Below are 26,656 nucleotides of genomic sequence, written 5' to 3' on the forward strand. Positions count from 1 at the left end.
CTTCAAAATTATACAGTACCACCATACACATCACATGCACCATACACCGTACCACCTACAAAGGATATTTCTGTCTTCCACTAATTCATGTTGAAAATATCTTACAAAGGTTGAAGATCCTATTCATAAGTTCTGAGAGCGCTCATCCCTTATTGATTTTTGGACCAGTGTTAGCAATAGCCACTCTAGAGTCACAGGTATCACTATTGACCTTAGTCCTAATTATTTCCTTTTGGGTTTGATGTCAAGCTCAAATAAATGTAAATACCAGAACAGAATTGTGTACTATACCCTATTGTTGGGAGACCACTTCATTACCCAGAATTAGAAACACCCCCATCCTTTCTCATATGAACAGTGTACTAGGGAACTGTATAAATGGGCAGAGGGACAAGGGGAAGACATTGCGTTCCAGCAGAGGAAACAAGATGGTTGCACCTTTCTGAAACAGTGGAACACCACGATGCTGCAGCTTCTACTCACTTAAGCCATTGATTGCCACTCATAGAATGGAACATAGGCTGATATCTATGATCAAGCCTCCTTTAGTGTACCTAGTTTTCAGATATTCATTGGTGATTACTATATATCTATAACTGAACAGCACATGGTACCATCTCTGAACCCTCCTAAATGTTTCAAATATAGCTGGTAGATGCTACGCACAAGTAGCGGTTGATACGATTTGTAGTTTATGGTTTGAATTGTTTTGATCAATACAACTGAGAGCAGCCCTTCTACGGAAGAATACTATAACATGCAATACTGAATATAATTGTATTAGATCTCATGCTCTTTGTTTATGTACAGAATGTAAATCACATTATTGCAATTTGAATGATTCTAATTTGTTTTTTTAAAGTGTAAACGGGTATTTTCCCAGACCTTAAACAATAGGCACTGCTACTACTACAATGGGGTATTTGTAAAAAGAAGCAAACATCTGTGTGGGTGAGGACATAGGGCAAGGATCAAGGGCCTGATTCCGAGTGAAGGGGTCCTCAGACTGCCACTCTTGCAATAGCTTTCAGACTGCCGCAGTTGTTGCGGTCTGACCCCTACATTTTGGGTTGGCGGGCAGCCCCGCCAACCTACTGTCGTCTCTGCTGGGATCTTCGATCCTGACTGGCTGACGGTGGCGGAGATCTGAATCAGCCAGGGCAGCGCTGAAGTCATCGCCGCCCTTCTGATTACAACCTGGTTCTCCGCCAGCCTTAAGGCTGGTGGAGGACAGGTGCAAGGTGTGACAGGGGTGCCCCTGCACTGCCCCAAACTTCCGACAGGGAGGCTGGTGCCTTACTGGTGACCTCCCAGCCATTCCTATTATGAATTTCCAGCCAGGCTGATTGGAGGGGGATCAAAGGTTTTTGCCCATCAGCCCAGTGGAAAAGTGGTGGCAGCAATTTTGCCAACTCTTAATTGAGCCGACAGCAATGATGCCACCCACAGGGGACACCAGCATCCTTGTAATTTGCACTGTGTGCAGAGCAGAAAGTGCTCATTATGAGGGTGCTGGCCAGGGGGACCCATGCATTGACTGTGCCATGGGTATCGGCAGTGCAGGGGCCCCCTTGTGACCCCCTGCACCTGTTCTCCACCAGCCTTTTCATGGCAGTGATACTCCCATGAAAAGGCTGGTGGAGAACCAGATCGTAATCAGCAGGGCGGGCCACATACAGCACCACCCTGGCTGATTGCAACCTGCACCCACCGTCAGCCTGTCGGGATCACTTATCCCAGTGGAGACGGCGATACCCTGGCGGTCTGACTGCCAGGGTCGTAAAGTGGTGGTCGGACCGCCACAGCAGGGACAGTCCTGACTGCCACCACGAGTCTTGCGGTCTAGGGACCGCCAGACTCATAATGAGGCCCTTAGTTTGAAATCATAGCCATGCAGAATGAGGATGTCTATTGACAGACCACCTATGGGAAGAGACACAGAGGTTCGAGACGAGGAAAAGTAATGGAAATCATCGCTTGAAAATAGAGAAAGTTAGCATAAGAGAAACCATTGTCCATCATTTTCTTGAGATAATTTTATTTCCTCAGAAATACACTTTATTTCCTCAGAAATATAGCACTTAGATCGAAATTTACAGCACCCCTTTAAAGGTAAACTGCAGTCCTGCTAAGTTGAGAAATGCATTTTCCCTGTTCATAGTACGAAATGTTAAGAGGGAAGAATGCATTTAGTATGTCATATTTTAAATATTTTGTACATCTTATTGGGACCGTCTAAATATCCAAAATAACAGTGTCAAACTGAAACACAGAACTAGTATCATTGGGTTTAGTGTTTTTTTTTTTTTACTTGTTTGCTTAGAATAACGGATGTTTTTACTCTTTGGCTCCAAATACTCCTGCATAGTCTTACCATTTTTCTATTAGGATTCCTTGGTAATCTACACTTGTGCGCACTCCAACCCTTTTACATCAATATTTTCTGTGTTTATTGTTACTTCCTTTCTTACTTTCATACTTCAAGCATTTGTGTCTGTTCTTACCCTTTTAGTTCTTAATTGTATTCTTATTTAATGCCGGAAGGATTTTTCTGAGTTCTTAAAAAGCATTTTGCGAGCCTGTAATGTCTTCTTAGCATTATCCCCCTATATTTTTTGTGTGTTTTTGTCCTTTTGCTCCCAAAATATTGGTGTGTGCTAACTCTTGCTTTCACCTTTTATTGTCGTTATAGATCTTCCTCTGGATTGGAAAGTATGCCAATGAATATGAGAAGAAAGAATCTCTTACCTCAGCCCAGGAATACCTCAGGTCGCATCCTGCTGGACGGGATCTGTCAACTCCTATAATATCAGTGAAGCAAGGCTATGAACCGCCCACCTTCACAGGCTGGTTCTGTGCTTGGGATCCACACAAGTGGAGTGTACGTAAGCATGCTAACAACTGCTTTTTATCACCAAAAAGTGTACAATATTTTCAAGACTTTCAGCAATCCACACATGAGCATTAGGTATCAGAACTCCTTTGAAATAACGAAATAACATGGAATATTAAGAATTAGCACAGAAACTGTATAGTTGACACATTTCAGTCAAAGAGTGTTTACAACTTTTAATTAAGTTCTGTAAAGCTGCTCATACATCGCTAATCCTTAACAAAAGACATTCTAATATTGTATAGACATTCTATAGTGTTAGGCCCTCATTACGAGTTTGGCAGGGGGCCCACCCGCCTGCCAAACTCATCCTGCCACCTGCCCGCCAGTGCGAGCAGAAACAGGGTTTCCGCCTGCCGGCCCTGCGGTGAACAGGGCCTTCACATTGAAGCCGGCTCATAATCGAGCTGGCGGCAATGTGGCGGTGCGGCGGGTGCAGCAGCACCTGTCACGCAGTCCACTGTACTGTAATTCGGGCAGTGGAATGCGCGACGGGCTGTGCATGGGGGCCCCTGCACTGACTGCCCATGCCAAGTGCATGGGCAGTGCAAGCCCCCACCCATGCCCCCATTCTGCCAGCCTTTCCAAGGTGGTGTAACCGCTATAGAAGGCTGGCGGTGTGGGGACTCGTAATCCCCAGGACAGCACTGCTTGCAGCACTACCCTGGTGGATTACAACCACCGGGACTACTAGGCTGCCTGCTGGCGGCAGCCTGGTCGTGTCGGAGGTCCGACCATGACAGCTACGCCACGGTCGTAATATGGCAGTCCCACCACCAGCCTTTTGGCAGTTGGACTGCCACTGCGAGTCTGGCAGTCAGTAGACTGCCAGACTCGTAATGATGGCCGTTATGTTGATGTACAGTGCTAGAGTTGCGAGGCATTTAAGCAAGTTCAGATGGTATATATTCAAGATCATTTTAATGAAGTCCCTAAACAAGCAGCCCAGACAGTGGATCCCTTATAAACATTTCACAGATAATGATGAATTCAGTTAGCCTGAACAGTCAATTGATTGTACTAAAGTTATTGCACACATTTATTTTAAACATAACTCTGTTGTTTGATGTAGGTCCTATTGACCATTGATCGTAAAGTGACAATTTCCAGAAGGGCACCCAATCTTTTTGACAACAGAGTGATTACTGTATCTCTCTTTATAGATTAGCTCATTGACTCTTTGTTGCTGAAACAGGCCCAGGTCTGTAGCAAGCACATATCTCGTCTTCCCTCAAGCTATAAGATGGCATTGCCATGTACCAACTCGGGACAGATCATTCTGGAAAAAAGCATCCATTAAAATGAAGAATATGTTTACACCAAAGTTTGTTTAATAATATCTGAAGTGCCTGAAACATAACAGTGATTTCATCAATACACAATATCATTTCTTCAAGATTTCAACATAACAGTGGATCTGCAAATGATAGATTTTGTAGGTTAAACACCACTTCAGAATTGGACAGAACATAGGGCCACATGTACAAATATTTGGATTTGAGATTCCCTAATTGCGCTTCCATATGAATTGCAATTAGGGAATCGCAAATCCAAATGTAAGAAACTCCATTGAGTTTCTTTTGCGATAGTTGCGATGGGTAGCAAATAGACCTGCCTCTTTAATATTAAGAGGTAGGTCGCAATTTGCGACCCACCGGGCATCGCAAAAATCACAGGGATGGTGGCCTGCTGGTGTCAGCAGACCATCATGTCTGTGATTGCTTTAAAATAAAGCAATCTTTTTTTAACGCAGCCTGTTTTCCTTTAAGGAAAACAGGCTGCGTTTAAAAAGAATGAAAATGAAATGTTTCAGTTTTATATTTGAAGAGTAGGCAGTAGTTAATGGGACCACTGCCTGCTCTTAAAAAACGTTTTCGCAGGCATTCACAAAGGAGAAGAGGTCTATTGGGGAACCCTTTGCGAATGTTGGTGCTAACTGCGATTGTTTTGCGACTGCAATCACGGTCACAAAACAATCATACATACAATTCAGATTCGGTATTAGGAAGGGACGCCCTGAACACGCCCCTTCCTAATAACGAATCGCAAAACCCAAATTGCGATTCGGTAACAAGTGACCGAATCACAGTTTGGGCCTTGTAGATCCCAAAAAGCATTTTTCTAGTCGCAAACGGGCCGATTCTGCAAATTGGCCCGTTGGTGACTAGAAAAATGCTTTGTACATGTGGCCCATAATCTCGTTGTTCAGAATGTAACAGAGCTTCCTCGTGAAATAATGATATTGTAGAATGATTTGAGATAAGAAGATTAAACTCTGACCTGGACTATCCAGTCTCTTATGACATTGTCAAGTGATTCAGAGCAGTGGTACTTTTTACTTAGGAATATGGCTGCATATAACATTTACAGATGTTCAGTGCTGCACATTAGTCCAGTGATAGCCAGCCATGTACTGTCTTGCTCTTTAAAGAGGTTGTGTCTTAAATGCCAAGAGCTTGATGTAAATTGAAGTTGATTTTTCATACCATTCAATTTAAAGAACTCTTACATGACTTCTCTGTAAATCAGGTTTCTTTATGATGGACCATTCCTACTCTTAAGAAAATGTGGAAGCATGAAAGAATTATTCAGTACAAAATGGCCATTAATGTGTATTAAAACCATTAAACTGAAAATCATGTACACTGAATATCATGTAACTGAGATTAAACAGTATGAATTGAATTGAAACTCATTTGTGTCTTAACAGCACCGTTCATAGTGACAGCTGCTGAGTAACTTTTTACATACACTTTGTGATTTATATATTTTTAGGCTGGCAAGTCATATGATGACATGAAGAAAGGCTTGGGAGATGTGTCTGCCATTTCACAAATCACTGTGGTAAGTGTACACATTGTATTTAGCAGATCAGAAATCAGTGTCTGGATAAGAAAGGGACCTGTCATTGGGCACAGATTCAGGGCAGAATAATATTAATGTATATTGGAGTTCATTTCAACAAAATTGAGACTGTAAGTGGATATTTATTGCTTCACGTCTTGAATGGTAGCAATATAACTTTTTTAATAAGTTTGTTGCTTATGTAAGGTTGTAGTTAATCCCTTTAAATATGTAATTTCTTCACCATTATTTACATTCTTTGATTAAATACATTTACATAGATTTCAGGCTCCACCCAAACAGATTCAACTCACTCTGTTCATTTTGAGACTTTAACCATCTCTTCAGCCGGAGAACTTTATCAATTAGTTAGGAAATTGTCTTAATTGGAAAAAATCATGCATGAATCATTGTTAATACCAGTCATTTATAAAGTGTGCATAAACAACAAACATTCTCTTACCAGCTTAAGTATTCAACCTTGTATTCAGTATTATGGAGCAATACTGTTTACCCACACAGCTCCAAAATGATGATAAGCGGATGTCAGTCATTCCCGGGAGGCAACATTTCTTCATGGTGCCCTACTGCCTCTGCCTCTAGACAAGCTCTTCCTCAGCGCGACACACAGAAGCTGCTCTCTCCTTTGGCTAGTCAGAGTTGGCAGAAAAAGGTCCCTTTGCCATACACACCAGAGATTCCTGTATGAAGCATTACCTGATTTGCAAAGGTAATGTGCGTCTTTAAGACAGAAGCATGGTGTTGAATATAAGAGCTGATCAGGTCTAATGTTGGAGCTCCTAATCCTCAGCCCACTTGACATGGGCCTATTGAAAGTTGGTGCTACAAACAGTGCTGCCATTAGCACAGTTCCTTTGCTCTTCAAGAAGATGCCGTTCAAGCAGAGCATCACAGTAAAATATGCAAGCACATTAAGGCCTGAGATTCAGGAACAGGCTCCACTGACGAAGACTGGGAATAGAACAGTGCAGTATGCATTGAAGGAATTTTGCAAGACAAAAATCAAATTAATACAATCCAGGTATTGACAACGTGCACATTTGTTGCCAATATGACTACAGAGAATCCATGCTTCACACGTACCAGGCTCGCCCAAATGCCACACAGGAAAAGCAGATTTTAAGCACATGATGTTTGAATGCCCAACTCTTCATCCTTCAGGGATACAGGGTACGTGTGAAGTCTGCTCTGCTTAGCTCTACCCAGTAGAGCAAACTTACTGTGACCTAATATGTGTCTGTGAGGCTTATTACCCTACCCAACAATTGCATATGTGCAATGGTCGTTTTCCGGTCTAGTGCTTAATCTGAATTGGGGTCCAGAATCATTGACTGTTGATACAACCTCCATAGATGGGCCTTGGCTTAGCGTGCGGCCGTAAGAGCACTGGTAACCTCCAACACATGTGTACCCAGGGGCAACATATGAGGGAATACTAGTTGAATTAGCCAAGCATGCACAGAGTACTGCCCCCTAGAGAACTGACCTAACCGTATAACCTGAGAGTGAGATGGCCGTAACCAATCTTGACTATCCCTATGAATGCATTTGTAACTTGAGTAACCTGAATGTAGTTCCAGGTACTGCACCTGCCACCACATTCTCTACTGAAACTGGGGTTGGCTGTATTTTCCATGCATAACTGATGGGGTTGATGGGGTTGCAACTTCAGCGTGCATGAAACCTGTCATCCCAGTCTCAATTGCAGTTCTATAAACATCCGATTCATTACGTCAATCACCTATTTAAATTGACTGAATTGGCAGACTATGTTGCTATATGCACGTTTTGTAAGCTTGTCTGCAAAGATGAGTGTGTTTCCAATATAGACACTTAACTATAAACAATAGGCCTTATTCAAAGAGGTAAATTGGCATGTGTAGGTTTACTCATATCTATATTGACTATTGCACCTGGGTTTAAATTTCACTTTTTGTCTTTCACCATTTCCAGTGTAAATTCACATCAAAGTGTAGATTTGCATACATCCACCTCCTGGTGGAGCCTCCTATAACAGATGTTACATCTAGTACGTTTTGACACGTAGATGGAGATTTTCACAACTTTGCCAGAGATTTGTCTGTGGGAAAGTGTAGGAAAAAATATTGAAGTTTTTCAGTCTTAAATTTTTTTAAATGTTTTAATACAAAATATTCATATAAAATAATTTTAAACAGTATAAAAGTTGCAGAAAATTAACTCAGTAAATTAAATGTGTATTAATTATTTAACTAAATAATGAAATCAAATATATTTAATTAACTTAGAAATAATATTTATTATCGATTTTGTTTTAAATACAACCACATTAAGAATTTTAATTCTATTTCTTATTTGTAGAATGACAAATTATATGTAGAATTAATTTAAACTTTTAATCAAAGTTTAAAAGTTAAAATAATGTTATTTTTAAATAAGTTTAGTATTACATTTTTAAAATAATTATGTATTAACTATACGTCACCAAAATGTATATATTTTTAAGTCATTATAATTTTTTCCATTTAACATTATTTCCTGTGGCTGTTATGGTAAGTCTCTGTCTCCATTATTCTCCATGAGAGTGTGTTGCAGTACCTGTGAGTGTCTATGTGTGCTGCTTGACTTGCTCAAAAGCTTGACTGGGGTACATTTACTACTGTTTTGTCACCTTTAGGGCTGTAGTAACTTTAAAAGTGTAGCTTGTCAGTTGAAAAGGGCGTACTCTTTTTTGGGTAGATGCGTGTAGTAGTCTCACCTTCCCAAATCCCTTCTTACTTTTCCCTAACCACCTCCCATTTTGTAGCAAGTATTCCACAATTTGCAGCCCCTTTCCCTTGTAACTTACACATTTACTACTAAAGAATAACCTTATAAATTTGAATATCTCCGCAAAGTACAGATAGGAGAGGTTGAAAGGGAGACGGAGGTCTCCACAAGTAGGGTAGTTGCCAGCATGTTGTACTAAGTGAGTAGTACTACTGTCATACTACGTCAGGGACTACAAAATGCAGTTTGTGAATACACCCAATATATTTACTGAGAGACTGTGAGCAGCAGGTACATGAAGAATAAAAAATGTGGTAAAATACATACTGGCTTTTTCAACTTCGAAAAGCATTTGTTTCAGTCTAGCAGACCTAACTGACGTAGAACTATAGAAGAGTGGATTAGGACTAGAACCAGCCATCTCTATATGTCTCTGTCATCAGTAAGCTGAATATTAACAAATTGCAAGTTGGGTCTTCAAACATGAAGAGAGAGCCACGCAGTGGTGAAACCTTAGCCAGACTTTGTTTAACATTTATGACAGTGGCTTGCCTCCACTGCAAGAGGAATATCTCATGTGTTGTGTATCATTGGGGAAATGAGTGCATTTTTCTCTTCAGAAAAAACGATTACATAACCAAACCCTCTAGCAGTGGTATTTTGAAGAGGGCAAAACAATTAATTATTTGTTGGCCTAGCAAGCAGGCCCGGACGGGAGAATTGGGAATCCTATATCAAAGATTAGGCATCATAATACAGATCTGGTACTACAGCATGAAAATTAAGTATAAAGATATGTTAGGTATTCTGCTCCATGTTGTATAAGGATAAATGACAAGAATATGATAAACTTTCTGAATATATCATGACACAGTCTGTTAGTAGAAGAGTCTGAGGAAGAAATAAAATATAAAAATCCTTCCCAAAGGAAAAGTGTCTGAAGTTGTTAAACAAGGCAGGATATGGTAAGGAAATTGTCCCGTACGTCTGAAGGTTGTACCATGACATCATCACCAAAGAAGAGTGCCAAGATTCACTTAGTAAACTGTGTGCTCACGTTTCTTCTTCATCCAGAAAAGGATCCCCAGCTTGCAGCTCTTATCCCCCAATGACTTTATTACACAGTAACATAAAGATCATAATGAAAATATATGTAAAATCCCCTTCGGAATAGTAGCAAAATTGCATCTAGGCCATACTAGGTGTATTACGAGGCATCAGTTGCCTTTGGCGGGATTGAGCTGAATAATTTTACATCTATTAAAGACCCCTCAATCTCCTGGACTTGATCATGCTTGATGTAGTAAAACTTTTTCAACTCGTATTCTGGGAAGTTTTGATGGCTCACTTTCTGAGTATGACCATTTCCTTCTCAGTTCACCATGGATACACAAATGTGTTTTATGAGCGATCATACATCCATCATTATCAACTTAAAAAATCACAGGTAAAATCAGTATTGGCTGAGGCCTTCAACGTCTGCCAAATCACACAGGAGATACCACTTCAAAGCTTGACAAACCCCACGTTAGAACGAGGGAAGGTAGGTTTTTCCCTCTGTGCCTAAAGCACATGAGGAAATATCCCCATGGCGTTTATTTGGAAGGTTTGAGGAAATATTTTGTTTCTGAATTTCCATGCTGTTCTTTTCACTTGAGCTCTACTCCATCCTTTCTTCTTTGCTGTGTCAAAATTCACTTGCCATGTCAAGTTCTGCAGTGTACATCACTCTTAAGATTAACAAAATTGATGTTTTGAACCGTGGGATCATTGTCAACTTCAGTACACCACTTCAAACACAGATAACCATATTCGGTGAGGTAAATCTCTGATGGAGTGCCTGGTAGTCCTTGTAATTCTTTCAACGTCCATGTGGCAGATGTATGGTTGGTAAAAGATTCATTCCACATCTCTGTGAGGATTATTTAGGCTGATGATTCTGATGAATAATTCAGGTAGCCCAAATCACAGCTCCAGATTGGAGCTCACAAGATCCTTACATATAAAGGCTGATTGCCCTACAGGGCTTCTGTTGGGTATTAACATTGAATAACAAACTCACTGATTGACATTGAATGTGTTATGTTGCACCATTGTGAATAGGAATCTAGTGTTAATGGAACATACTGCTGTCATATGGCTTGTGAATATATTATAACTGAGCATTTCTTTTGATGTAAAGTAAGGAAAGAAAGGGGAATGAGCATTAATGACCTAAATAGACTTCAAGAGCTTCAAGTCAGCACCATGAACTTCCACAATGAATGCCTTGGGTCTTACCAGTTCCACAGCCCATAGATTCTCCTGATACCAAACTAAACAATCGACTTATCATGAACTGTCCTTTAATGTTGTTAGGCATGGTGTGATTTTGTGCATGGGGGAAATTGACAATCTGCTGCAGGTCAAACCATGAGACCCTAGATGTACAATGTGAGTAGGCTCACTTATCAAATTAGAAAATGGCTTTGCCTATCGTGGAAAACCCACAGAAACCTTGAAGTTAGACATGTACTTAAGAACAGGCAAATAATGTAGTAAATACTCTGGTACCAAACCTCACTGCATGACATCCGGAAACATATTGTGTACATTTCCATAATAATTCAGCATCCTAAACTCATTTATGTATCCCTTGATAGGACTTTCAAAATAATACCGACTTGAACAAAAAAAGTGCCAATAAGCCTTTTAACCCAGTAGGACCAGCAAAGGTGAATGCATCTCCAGTGCCAGTACAGTCACCAGCGTACAGAGCTCACAGCAATGGAGACGAAGTCCATACCAATGGCAACCGTAATGCAATACCTCCGCCAGAGACAAATGGTAATGAATGTTTTCCCAAAGACCTGCTCATCAACAAAACTACAGAGGACCTCCCTGATGGAGTGGATCCAACAAGAAAGGAGGTAAACTAGAAAGTACCTTGTGTTGTGATATTTCCTTTAAGTTGATACATGCTTGTGGGTTGGCAGTGTCTGTTGTAAAAGATCTTTGGTGAATATTCAGTATCTGGCTCATCAGTGGTGTGCCAACAGGAACAGCCCCACACCAGTTAAGTAATAGGAAGGTAATGACTTGCAAAAACCTCTCACCAATTTTTTTTGTAGGGATTGAGAATCAGGTAGAGCTTGGGTGACGATGCAAGCTAGCCAGAATTCTCTTTGTTTACCTACTTGAAATCACTCTGGATAGTGTTGGAGATTGAAGAGCGAAGAAGGAGATAATTGAGACTTCAACTCCAGAGGTGGTTGATAGATCTAGTGATCACATATGGTGTTAAGAACACTCAAGGGTATTATTAACTCTGGCAACCAAATGGGGGCAACTACTTTTCAAGCTCTTTTTATAAGGTATTGAGTCAAATATAAAGTCATATATAAACCAACGTGATAAATCATATTTAGCCACATAAACCTGCTTCACAATTCACACACTTTGTAATTCTGTTGATTTTAATGTAATGAGACAAAGAATGTGACAAAATAACATAACCTGCAATGGTGGTAGGGGGTTGCAGTGTAGGATGGAGGCAAGATGTTTGATCGGATTCCTTCACTCAGAAGCGTCAGAAGTCCTTTCAAATTGCAATGATCGTTTCCTTTTCTTCCACTCAACCCTCTCATAGCCATCAGAGCTCAATACAAAGGAGAGAGAAGGCATACATTTGCAAAAGGACCCACTCTGCGGAGATCAGGATTTGATTCATCTTCCTGTCTCCCCACTCTCTCAATATGGACAGGAGTAGCAAGATGAATCAGTCTAAGTGCATACCTCTCATGTATGTTGGTTGGGAGTTTCAGTCTTAGTAAGGCCCCACACCCTATTGTTCATGTCAGGCCTGTCAATTAGACCAATGCATCTTGTGAGAGGAGATGTGGTATACTTCCATTGAACTTAGGGATCTGAATTTGAATCTGGCCCTAGGCACTTGATTGAAAATTTTGTTTCTTAGCAAGCCACTAATGCCCAGATTTACTAAGATTTTGGGGGTCATTCCGAACCCGGCGGTCAAGGACCGCCGGGGCCGGGGTCGGCGGGAGCACCGCCAACAGGCTGGCGGTGCCCCGCAGGGCATTCTGACCGCGGCGGTTTGGCTGCGGTCAGAAGAGGAAAACCGGCGGTCTGGGATTCCGACACCCCATACCGCCATCCTGTTCCTGGCGGTTCGCCCGCCAGGAACAGGATGGCGGTATGGGGTGTCGTGGGGCCCCTGGGGGCCCCTGCAGTGCCCATGCCAATGGCATGGGCACTGCAGGGGCCCCCGTAAGAGGGCCCCACAAAGAATTTCACTTTCTGCTTAGCAGTGCCCATGCCAGTGGCATGGGCACTGCAGGGGCCCCCGTAAGAGGGCCCCACAAAGAATTTCAGTGTCTGCTTAGCAGACACTGAAATTCGCGACGGGTGCAACTGCACCCGTCGCACCTTCCCACTCCGCCGGCTCCATTCGGAGCCGGCTTCCTCGTGGGAAGGGGTTTCCCGCTGGGCTGGCGGGCGGCCTTCTGGCGGTCGCCCGCCAGCCCAGCGGGAAAACCAGAATGGCCTCCGCGGTCTTTCGACCGCGGAGCGGCCATTTGGCGGTTCCCTCCAGGCGGGCGGCTACCGCCGCCCGCCTGCCTCAGAATGAGGCCCTTTGTGTCCATGGTGCACCACTTTTATGGCTGAACCCAAAGGCAAAAAACACATTTTGACATTTACTATGCCACACGAAGGCGATTTGCCTGGCTTTTCATGGTTTAGTAAATATAAAGTAACGCAATGCAGTGCATAGTCCTGCATTGCATTACCTTGCATCGGGAAAGTATCACAAGGGTGCAGCTTGGGCGTTCCTGTACATCCACCCATGTATTTTGATGCAACCTGAAATTTGAAAACACTTGTGAGCTTGTGGAAAGCCAAAATGGTGTGCCTACCTGACAAAGGTATTTAGGAGAAACATCTCTATTTCTCATCCTTACTTCCTCTTTTCATGTGTGCTGCGTTCTGCAGCACATATAGAAATAGGAATATGTCTCTGAGGACCTCTGAGGTAACCCATCCTGTACAAAAACATCCTTCCCATAATGTAGTCACCCTTGCATTGGTGCAAGCTAGCACACCGTTTTTTAACGAGTTCTTGTCTTTTTTTATGTCTTTTGGTAGGGATCATGCAGCAGTGAATTTCTGCCTAGTTTCAGTTTTTAGGGGCACCAACATTCGATTGGCCTTATGCTGCAGTTGTGCTTCTGGAGCAACTGTGGACACTGGGAACCACCTCTGGGTGTGACCTTGGAAAGAGATGAAGTGCATCCTGGGAGCTAAACTGTATGCCTGGTTTTTAGATGGCATACTGGAAAGCCTTTGCGGGGGGGCATGAAAATAATTGCTCTCTTTTGGGGCATCTCCTCCAACATGTAGATTGTCTTCACCATGCCTGAAGCATTTCCAGCCTTTTGCAGGTCTTCAAATAACATGTTCGAGGCATGTGTGGCTGTAGAAACACATGCTTAGCATAATCCTGCCATCTAGTGTTCGGCTCTGATCTGTGCAAGATGCTTTTCTTCAAAGAAAGTTTTTCAAGTCATGAGTTAGTGTGGCACCTCCTCTTGCTGGTAATACGCATAGTCATCAACTTCATTGTTAGATTGTTTCCTTCCACTGCCAGGCTTGGACGTGTGCTCCTCTGCTCTGGTTCAACACCATGGTTGCACATTTCTATTGGCCTATTTCTGTTGGTATTCTTTCAAACACACCTCTTCTCTCCCCTGCATTCAACAACGCTGACTTCATCAGGCGACTTATGTCAATCGAGGTCCCCGCGGGCCTTCACCCTTTGAGGTGCACCTTTTATCTTGGCATTCCCCCTGCACCATGTGAATTCTGTGATGGAACGGATGCCTTTTCAATTCTGTCCTCGGTGTCACATCAGATATCTATGCACAATCCTCCACCAGGTGTGTAACCCGTGCCTCTCCCCAGAACAGGATGAGGCCAGCTGTGAGGCCTGCAAATCTTTTTGGCCCAAGAAGACACTGCGTGATCATCGAGCTCGACACCTTGAAATGCCCCCCCGCAGTGTTGACCACACCAGACCTCTCCATACCCGAGGACCTTCATAAAGAGGAGCAGGCATAGGCATTGGCTGCAGACAAAGGTACCTTCTCCGCACTGACAGTTCTAGCTCCAGGATCGAAACGCAGGATCCTACTCCTGGTCAGCAAGCCCTGAGTACTGTGCTCCTTCCACCACGACCCCAGCAGACCATCACAAAGGGTTGAATACACACACCAGGTAGGCCAAACGCCACGGTTGGGCCATCAGTGCCTTTCCGCCATGGTCAGCACTGACCATCTATCTCGGACGTGGCCGGCTTGGCTCAGTGGCAAAAAAACAACACAGGCCGCATGCTTCCGAGTCGATCTCTTCTGTCTCAGAGCCTAGCTGATCACTGGAGCTGAAATTCTCTGCATCGAAACACTGCTTGATGTCAGCACCAAAAGCACCTCTTGACTCCTGGAACCATCAGCACTGAAAACTTCGGCATCAGAGCCAAAAACATTTATATTCAGCAAAGAGGCACACTGGTCAGAACCTGTGGGACGTGTGATTCAATGTTTCCATGTGGAAGTAGACTCCAGGCAAAATCATATCATGATCTATCCTGATACAGGATGGATTATGCCTAGACCTCCACATACTGGCATCCAACCACCCAATAGACAGCTGTCCTTCGCAGAGGATTTGGATGTTCCACCCCCACCAAAGCACAGAAAGAAATTGGACAAGGCCACAAGCCCAGTGCACATCAGCCCCTCACTGACACCAGCTGTGCATGATACCGACTCACTACCAGCTTCGCCTGCTGCACCTGCACCATATTCACTAGAGGGTGGTCTTTTACACCACATAAGGATCCCTGAGACACCAATGATGCACAACCTTCTACTGATACAGACCAAGATCTGTATTCTGCAAACTCCTCTCCCCGTATGATACCACAACTTACCATGACTTGATAGGCAGATCAACCACCTTTCATAAGGTACAGTTACACACTGGGACTTTGGAAGATGACTTTTTGTTTGAGACCCTATCCTCAACTCAACACTTGGCACAATACCTGCCTATCCGGAAAGAAATGTTAAGACACACTATTGACATATTCAACGATCCTGTTATTTCTACAATAATTACACCAAATGTTGATAAAAAATATAAGGCATCCCCTAATGACCCTATCTACATCAATTGTCAACTTCCACCTGATTTAGGAGTAGTTGCAACAGCATGCAAGAGGGCCAACTCTCAAACTACTGGTGAGGCACCCCCCACCAGATAAAGAGAGGAAGAAAATTGATGCAGTGGGAAAGAGGGTGGCTGCCCAATCCACCAACCAGTGACGGATTGCCATTTCAGTGATCCTCCTTTCACAATACAACAGAGCTCACTGGGATGAGATGGAAGACATAGTCCAACATCTCCCAGAAGAACAAAAAAGAGCTTACCAAATTGCCTTTGAGTGTGAACTCATCTCCCACACCACTATCCGCTGCGCCCTTAATGCTGCTGACACTGCAGCTGTAGGAATAAATTACAGTGTCCTCCTAAGATGGCATGCTTGTCTCCGGGCTTCAGGGTTTAAACCTGAGGTCCAATAGAATGTCTTGGCCCTTCCATGTGACGGAGAATATCTTTTTGGTCTTCAGGTTGACACCCTCCATGAGAAGATCAAGAAAGATAATGAAACAGCTAAGGTCATGGGAGCATTACAGACACCATCACACTATGGCTCCTTTCTCTGCTCCTCATACTGTGGAGGCTTAAAAACCCGCTCACCTGAAACCTCCACTTCCTACCAACGTCCTCAGGCACAAACCACCTCGCCTAGGGGGATACCACAGAGGCTCCTACAGGGTTAACAATTCAAATGGTAGAGTCAAAGGCGGATTCACAAAGACATCTGCCACAAGCATCAAATCTCGAATTGCCAACCATTCCCCGATCACACAACACCATTTGAGGGGTAAATGCAAGGGTTGTTTCCCGCTTGGAGGAATATCACCTCTTACCAGTGGGTGTTGGATATTATCCAACATGGTTATTGTCTGGAGCTCACTTTCAAACCCCCAAACATTCCATCTCGCAATCACAAACATTCACCACAACATCAGCAGTTGATCAGGGACTACTCAGAAAAGGAGCTATAACACCTTTTCCACTAGCAAGGCACTGGAGTCTATTTACTTTACTTCCTTATTCCCAATAAAAGGCAGGTTCCTGAGACCAATCTTGGACCTCAGACCCCTAAAAGAGTACATTCTTTCTGAGCACTTTCACATGGCCACTATTCAAGATGTCATCCCGTTATTACAACTAGGCGGCTCAACCTCAAGGATGCCTATTTTCACATTCCTTTTCACCCGACTCTTTGCCAATATCTCTGGTTTGTAATAAACGGTCAGCATTTCCAATTCAGAGTGCTTCCCTTTGAAGTTAGTACTGTCCCCAGGGTCTTGACCAAATGTCTCACATTGTACTGTTAGAAATGGGGTCTCTAGTTGGGAGAGATATACACCCTTGTCCAAGTAGGGACCACAGCCCTAGTCAGGGTAAGTCACACACAATCCAAATTATCCTGTGCCCACCCTCTGGTAGCTTGGCACTGAGCAGTCAGGCTTAACTTAGAAGGCAATGTGTAAAGTATTTGTGCTATAAAGCATGCAATAAAACAATGAAAACATGACAAACATACACCACACAGGTTTAGAAAAATATAAGATATTTATCTGAGTAAATTAAGACCAAAACGATCAAGGTTTGAAAAGCACAAGTTGAAATATCACTTTTGCAATAATAATAAGAGTCTTAAGTCTATAAGAATCAACAAATGTATCTTGTGTGCACAAAGTACCTGGTATGCGACAAAATTACACGCACCAAAAGCGCAGAGGAGGAGATGCGTGGAAAAAGGAAGGTGTACATTAGATTTCCTGATGCACACAGTTGATGCGTCGATTCTTCCCATACTGCCAGGGCTTTGCGTTGATTTCCGGCACACAGTATGGATGCTAACTGCGATGCAGGGTCTTTTGACGGCCAGGGACAATGCGTGGAAATCCTGGGCATGCAGGACGAAGTCACAGGTGCTGTGTCGATCTGGTGTGGCGATGCGTCAGAGTTTCTGCTGCACAGCAGGCGCAGCGTCGATTCCTCATGCAGGAAGTCGGGCTGCGTCATTCCGGCCCGGTGATGCGTCGATCCGTTATGGCTGTGCGTCGAAGTTCTGATCGCAGTGTAGGCGCTGCGTCAATCTCCACTCGGGGAGCCGGGCTGCGTCATTCCGGTTCAGTGATGTGGTGATTCTTTCACCGCTGGGCAGGCTGTGCGTCAATTCTGGCAGGCTGAGCATCGATTTTCACCGCACAAGGAGTTTCCTTGAAGAGTAGAAGTATTTTTGGCCCTGAGACTTCAGGAAAAGGAGGCAAGCTCAATCCAAGCCCTTGGAGAGCACTTGTCAGCAGAGCCAGAGGCCAGCAAGGCCGCAGTCCTTCACAGCAAAGCAGTCCAGGTGAGTCCTTTGGGCAGCCAGGCAGCTCCTCTTGGCAGGTTGCAGGGTCTGGTTCAGAGTGTCTGTCCCTGGAAGTGTCTGAGTTGGTGGGGTCACAGACCCGGTTTACATACTCAAAAGTGCCTTTGAAGTGGAGGAGACTTCAAAGTGTGGTTTTGAAGTGCACAAGGTCCCCTTTCAGTACAGGACTGTCTGCCAGGGTCTCAGTAGGGGGTTTGGCAGTCCATTGTACGAGGGCAGGCCACTAGCATTTGAAATGCAAGTGTCAAGCCCCTCCACCCTTTCAGCCCAGAAAGACCCATTCAGTATGCATAGGAGTGCAGGTGTGACTCAGTATCCTGTGTTTATGGTTGTCTGGGTGAAATGCACAAGGGAGCTGTCAACCAGCCCAACCCAGATACGATTGGAGACAGGCTGTAAGTCACAGATGGATTTTAAGTGCAGAGAAATGCTCACTTTCTAAAAGTGGCATTTCTAAAATTGTAATACAAAATCCAACCTCACCAGTAAGCAGGATTTTCTATTACCATTCTGGCCATACTAAACATGACCTGTTTACCCCTTTCTGGTCAGATCTACCACTCAAACAGTATATGAGGGTTGCCCTAATGTTAGCCTATGAAAGGAGCAGGCCTCACAGCAGTGGAAAACGAATTTAGGAGTTTTCCCCTACCAGGACATATAAAACACACAGGCTTATGTCCTGCCTTTAACCTACACAGCACCCTGCCCTATATATAGAAAAAGGGAGGTTTAAGGCTTGGCAAGAACTTTTAAATGCCAAGTCGCAGTGTAACTGCACACACAGGCCTTGCAATGGCAGGCCTGAGAGATTAAGGGGCTACTTATGTGGGTGGCACAATCAGTGCTGCAGGCCCACTAGTAGCATTTAATTTACAGGCCCTGGGCACATGTAGTGCATTTTACTAGGGACTTACAAATAAATTAAATATGCCAATTGGGCATGAGCCAGTGTTACCATGTTTTAGGGAGAGAGCATTTGCACTTTAGCACTGATTAGCAGTGGTAAAGTGCACAGAGTCCTAAAGCCAGCAAAAATGAGGTCAGAAAAAGAGGAGGAAGGCAAAAAGTGTGGGAGTGACTCGGCAGAGAGGCCATTTCCAACAGGTGTCTGTTCACTTGCGCAGACAAAACTTACACATTTTTCCATATCTGGATGACTGGCTCATCAAAAGCGCATCTCGTCAAAAGTGCTTCCAACACACTCAGGTCTTCATAAACCCACTTCACCAGCTAGGCTTTACAATCATCGCACTAAAATCCCACTTCTGATCCTTTCAGGTCCAACCTTACCTAGCAGCAATTCTCATCTGAGCTCTGGGAATAGCTTACCCCAATACAATACAATCCTTCAGACACTTGTTCCTCAATTTCATTCAGGTCATCAGTGAGAATAGTTATGTGTCTTCTTGGTATGATGGCTTCATGTATAGCCATAGGACCTTCTGCCAGACTCAATATGCATCCATTGCAGGAATGCTTAGTACACCAGTGTACCCAAGCGAAGGATCAATAGGAAGATCTCTAATTGGTCAGACGTCAAGTTTGCCATTCTCTAAAGTGGAGGAACACCAACAACTTGTTAAAAGGATGGCCTTTCCTAGATCCAGTTCCACAGTGAACTTTAACAACAGACTCCTCCCTCAGAGCGCATTCCCAAAATCTAACTGTCCAGGAACACTGGACACCCAGCTAGAGGCATCTCGACATCAATCACCTATCAATCAAAGCACTCCTTCCTTACCTAAGTGTCAAAGTAGTCCTGATCAGAACAGACATCATGACTCCCATATATTATGTCCAAAAGCAAGGGGGCACAAGATCCCATCAGCTTTCTCATTTAGCCCAGACCATTCGGAAGTGGTCCCTCCGATACAACATTCACCTGTTACCGGAGTACCTGCTGGGAGCAGACACTGACTTTGCAGATCTCTTCAATAGGAGGTGCCAACAACTTCACAAGTGGGAACACGACCCAAGTCCTCTTACAATACTTCCAGCATTGAGGACAACGGCTAATAGACCTCTTCACCACAGCAGAAAAAGCCAAATGCCCAAACTTTGCCTCCAGGTTCCCAAATCCACAGTTCAAGGGCAACGCGCTATGGATGAGTTGGTCTGGGCTATTTTCTTATGCTTTTACATTTTCCTCATGGTAGCAAGAGATTAACAATAGACTGATTAAAAGCTGCAATAGTGGGAAAAATACTAATTACATGATTCAAAGACATGCAAGAAACAGAAACAAAAGCTAAACCAAAATATACAAGTATGCATTAAACCGTAGGTTTCCCTTAGAATAAATCAGCTCACTCTGACAATATGAACAAACAACAAGGAATTAGATAAAAAATACATTACAAACTGGATATGACAGATGATGTAGTTCAAAGCAGATCTCTTTGAGAAGAATTAAGGAATAACCAGAAAGACTGTTTTCAAAGTCAAGAGGCATTGGTTTGAAAGGGATACACAATAGGAGAATGAGAACCAAATTTAAGTCCCACTAAAGCGCCACAAAGGACCTGGGTGGAAATATATGTTGCAAACCTTCAAGAAGACGCTGTACAATAGGTCATTTGAACAGGGACTTCGGGTCCAGCAAACGCAAGAAGGCTGAGAAGGCCAACAAGTAACCTTTAATAATACCCTCTTCAAGTACTTACTGGGCCAAAGACAGAACAAAGTACAATAAATCGGACAGTATGGCCTGTAATGGGTCTGCCTGATGACTGGGACAATAAGCCACACACTTATCCCAGTGCTCAGCATACTCTAATTTTGTTGAAGGGCACTTGGCTGCCAGAAGTATATCAACAACCTCACAAGGAAGATCAAAGGAAATCAACTGACACTGCTCAATATTTACACCTGGGGATGCAGGTTTTCAGGAACGAGTGCAAGACCCCGCCTTGCTACTTCAACAGAAGATTCTCCCAAAGTGGCAGACTGATTGGAGAACAGATGCTCAGGCCCAGTGTTTCTATACACCACACTCTCCTGGCCCAATCTGGAGCACTAAAATAACAGGGACCCAGTGTTGCTGATCTTCTTTAGAACTCGGGACAGGAGAGGCAGCGCCAGAAAGGCATAAAGAACTCTCATGCTCAACTCTGTGCAGAATGCGCCTCAGAGGTAAAGCGCTCTGAGGAACTTCAGACCTCAAAAGTGCAGAAATTGCATGTTCTCGTGGTGGTGGAGTGCTCGAGTCAGCACTCTCTCCAATGCTGAAAGAAGTCTTCTGCCACCTTCAGGTGTAAATGAAATACTACATGCAGGTGTGTTGTCGGCGAGAAACTGCACCACCTTCCCTTGGACGGTTGGCAAAAAGGCCTTCAATGCCAAGCGAATCGCCCAAAACTTCAGCAACTTTATGTGGAGGCGGGTCACTACCAGAGAACAGAGGCCTTACCAACCTTGTTATGATGCTTCCTGATCTGGGTAGGGAGAGGGATCTGCTGCTGATTCAGTTGCAGCCAAGCAGCCACCACTGCAGATCTTTGGCAGTCTTATCTGAAACCTAAATAGAATCTGATAGGTTCCCCTAGTGCTGTGTCACCTGAGACTTCAGATCCCACTCAAAGATGGCATGTGCCATCTGGCATAGTTAGCAAGAAGGATGCAGGAGGCAAGTAGGCCAAGAAGCCTCAGAGCCATCCTCGCTGAGGCACAGGACATAGCCTGAATGTCCAGGACTCATTAGTCCCATGGAAACAACAGAAAGCGCCTCGCATCCAGAATGGCTCTGATGAAAGAAAACCTGTGCAAAGGCATCAGGTGTGACTACAGCAGGTTGATTGAGCACCAGAGATGTGAGGAGGTTCGCCGTCATCTGGGGGTGGTCTGAAGATGACTGTGGTGAGCCCGTCTCCAACAGTCAGTTGTCGAGTAAGGGGAAGGTTGGAACCCTGACCTCCAAAGATGGGCATTGACTACTGCCACTACTTTCGTAAACACCATAGAGGTTCAATTGAGTCCAAAAGGGAGCCCAGCAAACTGAAAATGCTCATGGCCTACCTTGAGCCCCAGTTTCTGCCTGTGGGCTTGCAGTATGGGGATGTGAAAATAGGTGTCCTAAAGGTCCAACACCACGTTCATTCTGGGATCCATGGCAAATAGAACCTGTACCAGTGTGAGAATTTCTGTGTGTGAAGGGGCCTTATTTACAAGGTGGCATTAAGCCACAGAAAGTGATTTATCACGCCTTAAAAATACGGCACAATGCACAGCGTCACAAGTGTCACAAAAAACGATGCTTCCGTGGTGCTAGGGGCTCGTAAATGAGCCCCTAAATCTCATCAGTCATGCTACGTGTTTGTGGGCATGGATGCCTCTGCTCAAGATTGATGTCTATATGTGGCTCCTGGTTGTTATGTCTAGAGGCAGGACGAAGTCGTGTCAAAGGCATATGGCGCCACCATTCAGCATGAAGGAGCTATGGTAAGAGCATATACATCTACTCTAGTTCGTGGTGAGTTTCACAGGATGAGGAATATACGGTTAGATATAGTATTCATCAAAAAGAGGGTCACCAAAAGTAAGCAATATATTTGTAAGTATCATAGTGACACAAAGATATACATCTTGTATGATGGCAGATTGGTGTTATTTAGTCTGCCTTTCTGCTTGCGATAGAAGTGCAGCCATATAGTAGTTTGTAGTTAAAAAAACGTATCCAGCTATTTGCTGTGGAACTACCCCACTTGTGACCACTGGAGGCACATTTCGCATACGGATAAGAGACCATAACATCCCCTCTCACAGAGATAGCATGATTTCAGCTAATATTATTTTTAACTTGTGTTATGCAGTGCCTTATTCCGCAGTGATGCCATGTCTAAGCACTCTAAATAAGAAATGCCACTGTCAACAGTGCTCCCTTCGCTGGCTTCGTAAGGATTAAAGGTGGAGTTGGTGCTGCTGAAATTCAGATTCGTGACCTGGAGACCCCCACCAGATGTCAACAGCAACCATTTCAATCACTTAGCCACCTTATCAATTAACGCATTCTGTGAGTTTTGGTTTAGTTGAACCAGCGGTGTCCAATGTATATGGGCCCGGTGCCTGATTTGTAGAATAACAAATGATTAAGCATTTGAAATCATGGGGTGTGAATGTATTTTACTAGCATATATGGAGATCTGGCATGCATCCAGACTTCCTGGACTAATGTTCGACACCCTTGACTTAAACAAGTTAAACCAAAATGCCAGCATGCAGTGGTGTTGAAAAAGTAAAGCTCAGGACTTGAAATAGCTTCCCTGGTGACCTACTGCACGTGGTTACTCTACCTAAAAAGTAAGTACTATTCTAAAAGGCTAACTTACTGTAGTTTCATTATGGAACGTCATAGCCCTAAATATCAGTCTCCTGTTGAAATAATGAAGTGACTTCGTGCCCTCGGCTTTAATTCATTTTGGAATTTGACCTGACTTGTCTTCATGTCTGCTTTGTTTCTGCAGAAGTATCTTTCAGAGGTCGACTTTGCCAGCATCATGGGGATGTCCAAGGCCGAGTTCTACACCTTGCCCAAATGGAAGCAGCAAACATTGAAAAAGCAGCATGGATTGTTTTGAGGAAAAGAAAAAAAGGCAGTACATATTACTCGAAGAAGAAGCACGGCATGGTTTCAAAGAGACTACTAGTACACTCCTGAGAAAACAGGGCTCATTACCATAATTAAAGGCATTACAGGAGACTGTTCAAAGGTGCACCCTTGGGTTCAACAAAGCAAACGTATTTCCATCTACTCCCTCAGCAAAATCTATTCAGAGAAATTCAGGCGGAACATGTTAAACATTCATAAGGCCCTCGACTCTGTAGGTCAGTGTCATACTTCGGGGTCTTTGTCTCTTGGCTTCTACAGTGCTGCTGCACTGAAATGAGGTGCAAAAGCTTCTCAGCAAAGGCTTTTATTTGGTGGTGGCCATTGACTTTCTAGGTCTGTTAGGACAAAGCTACCTGGCCTACCACCGTGAAGTGTTTCTAGAGCAGTCACTTTTGAATGATAGTGCCCAGTGCCAACTGTTTTATTTCAGCCAGTATATAGGGTTGATTTTGAACATTGAAAGACTGATGTGGCCTGCCAGTTGCAAGCCTGCAATGAGTGTGTCAAATTTGATATGTGGGTGGAGTTTTTCATACACAGACACAAGATCAGTTTTTAGGCAACTTAACTTCATTGAGATTATGGATCTGTGACCAGAGTTGAGTTCTAGGTTCAATTTTATACCTAGCAATGACAGTTTGTGTTCTTGCAATCTGTATGGGGTTTTTCAGTGGTACATATTCATGCTGAGACCTTGCCTACAAAACCTCATCATAAGCCACACGGCCTTGATTAGCATATGTGCTCCATACATCATAGGGTTCCAATCTGATGCTCTTTTCTCCAGGGCACCTGTGCTGCATCTACCCTTTTCACAACTAATTTATCAACACACGCAACAGGTCAGTTCTCACTGATGCTTAAGATGTACTCAGTACAAGTGTACTCTGAAATATCGAGTGCAAAAATATTGTCCCACACTGATATCAGAGACATAATATCTAGGAACAAAATATTGCATTGTAAGTGCATATATATATGGAATTGTACATATACTATTCTTTATTCCACATCTAAGCACCGTGAAGAGATATATCTTCCTTCAAGGTACGTATATGTGAAGTTAGGTATAGAAAATCTATACATACTTAGTGTACCTCAATATCCTGTATTTGATATTCAGGATCTACATTCTCAATACATGACTAAAGTCATCATAGCCTTTTTATGAAATCAGATGTGCCAACAAGTACCTCAATTCATAGAAATGGAGGTGGAAATTGAGACCTGTTCCGTGTGTTGCTCTTTCGTTGCTTCAAGCAACTGAACTGTATACCTTGCTAGAAACAAAATGGCTGCCCTCAAAACACTCCATAGGTACTTCAGGGAGAAAAGAATTGCACACTTTACAAGTAGCTGCTATTTGTCTGTCCTGCGCCAAGCTTTAGGGGGCACATTTTTGCACCTGACTCAGATGCTTATGGGGGTTATTCTAACTTTGGAGGAGGTGTTAATCCGTCCCAAAAGTGACAGAAAAGTGACGGATTTACCACCAGCCGTATTACGAGTCCATTATATCCTATGGAACTCGTAATACGGCTGGTGGTATATCCGTCACTTTTGGGACGGATTAACACTCCTCCAAAGTTAGAATAACCCCCTATATCTTAAGACACAGGACCTTGACACATGATTAACAAATGTTACATTTTATACCTAGCAATGACAGTTTGACTGCAACACACCATGCCTTCTGCTGTTCTGATTTAGTCGTTTGTTGGCGTTTGTATGCTGATAACGGGCTGCCATTGTAGACTGGCGTTGGAAAATAGTTACATTTCTCCCTATTTCATATTTAAAGGACAGTGGTTTATTTGTTAGAAAGCGACCCTACTGGAATTTTAAGGACTTCTTAAGAGAACCCATCCAATGTTTAAAAACGAAATCTGCACCTCATGTGAAGCAAAGGAGTCTGATCTGTGATTTTTTTAGAAGAACGTTCAGTAACAAAGTACATTATTCTACATCATATCCCCCTTTCTCCATGCGTCATTTTGTGGAACACTCCTGAACAGAGACAGTCTAGGAACGTTCTGTATTTTGTGCGTTTGCATAGTTCCAAAAGGGCCAAACTTTACTAACTTTTAACTGATTTTTACAAAAACTAATTGCAAGAACTGTGGAAATTAGAAAGAAGCAGAGGACGTGTATGGTTTATTTTTATTATATGTTGTTATTGTGCCATGGAGAATATATAAAGCATTTCTTGATTGACAATAACCTGGTTTGTGTTTTGTGAACTAGAAAAATAAAATACATTTATAATCCAAATTTTGACCTAAAGTTTGTTTTGGACAAATACCTGTTTTCAATAGTTTTACTTATTCTAACATCAAAATCAGAAAGCTGAAATATATATAAAGCGTTTTAGTGAATAAATATAATTTAAACTTTACTGAACTTGTGTGGAGTGGTTTGAGAGCAGTACATTTGTCTTTTTTACTGCAGACACAACCACAATTAAACAAACACATCTTAATGATGAAGTGCTTACTAATGATACTGTGAACGTTTTGGGGGTTACCTTGGTCTCCCAGAATCAGAGCAGAAAATGAACAAGCATTGGCAAACCCAATAGGTCTGGCTTTATCGAACTAACACAGGCAAACATTTGTTCATGCCTTTATTTGCAAGCATTAGTTCATTAAAGCTAGACCCATTGGCTTTTCCAATGTTTGTTTTGCTTTGGTATGACGTGCAGGAAAGAAGCACAGTGAGAGCAAGCAACTGTTAAGAGGATGGTATCTTAAGAGATAAGGGTTGCTGTAGATACCTAAGACGAAAAGATGGATGTGTTTAAGGCCAAAGACTTCCAAGCTAAAACAGATGAGCATACTATCAGTAAACTACTGCTATATTAGACTCTTAGTTACTGGAAAAGTTATCTGAGACACTTCGGGTCAGATTTGAGATCTTTCCATGCGACACAATGCTGCAAGGCAACATGCTGTGCTGTGCTGCGTTGTAAACCCAG

General features: G+C 43.2%; 1 protein-coding gene across 1 annotated transcript in view; it reads left to right on the forward strand.

Moving 5' to 3' along the window:
• Positions 1-25,953, forward strand: part of VILL (villin like) — a 240,640-nt gene extending 214,687 nt beyond the window's left edge. The window contains exons 17-20 of the mRNA XM_069211055.1: positions 2,693-2,881; positions 5,669-5,737; positions 11,149-11,415; positions 23,537-25,953. Coding sequence (XP_069067156.1) covers positions 2,693-2,881; positions 5,669-5,737; positions 11,149-11,415; positions 23,537-23,650 — 639 coding nt within the window. The 3' untranslated portion in view covers positions 23,651-25,953. The remainder of the gene's footprint in view (positions 1-2,692; positions 2,882-5,668; positions 5,738-11,148; positions 11,416-23,536) is intronic.
• The last annotated feature ends 703 nt before the right edge of the window (positions 25,954-26,656 follow it).

Source organism: Pleurodeles waltl, chromosome 10 (genome assembly GCF_031143425.1).
Source record: "Pleurodeles waltl isolate 20211129_DDA chromosome 10, aPleWal1.hap1.20221129, whole genome shotgun sequence".
NCBI classification, from domain to species: Eukaryota; Metazoa; Chordata; class Amphibia; order Caudata; family Salamandridae; genus Pleurodeles; species Pleurodeles waltl.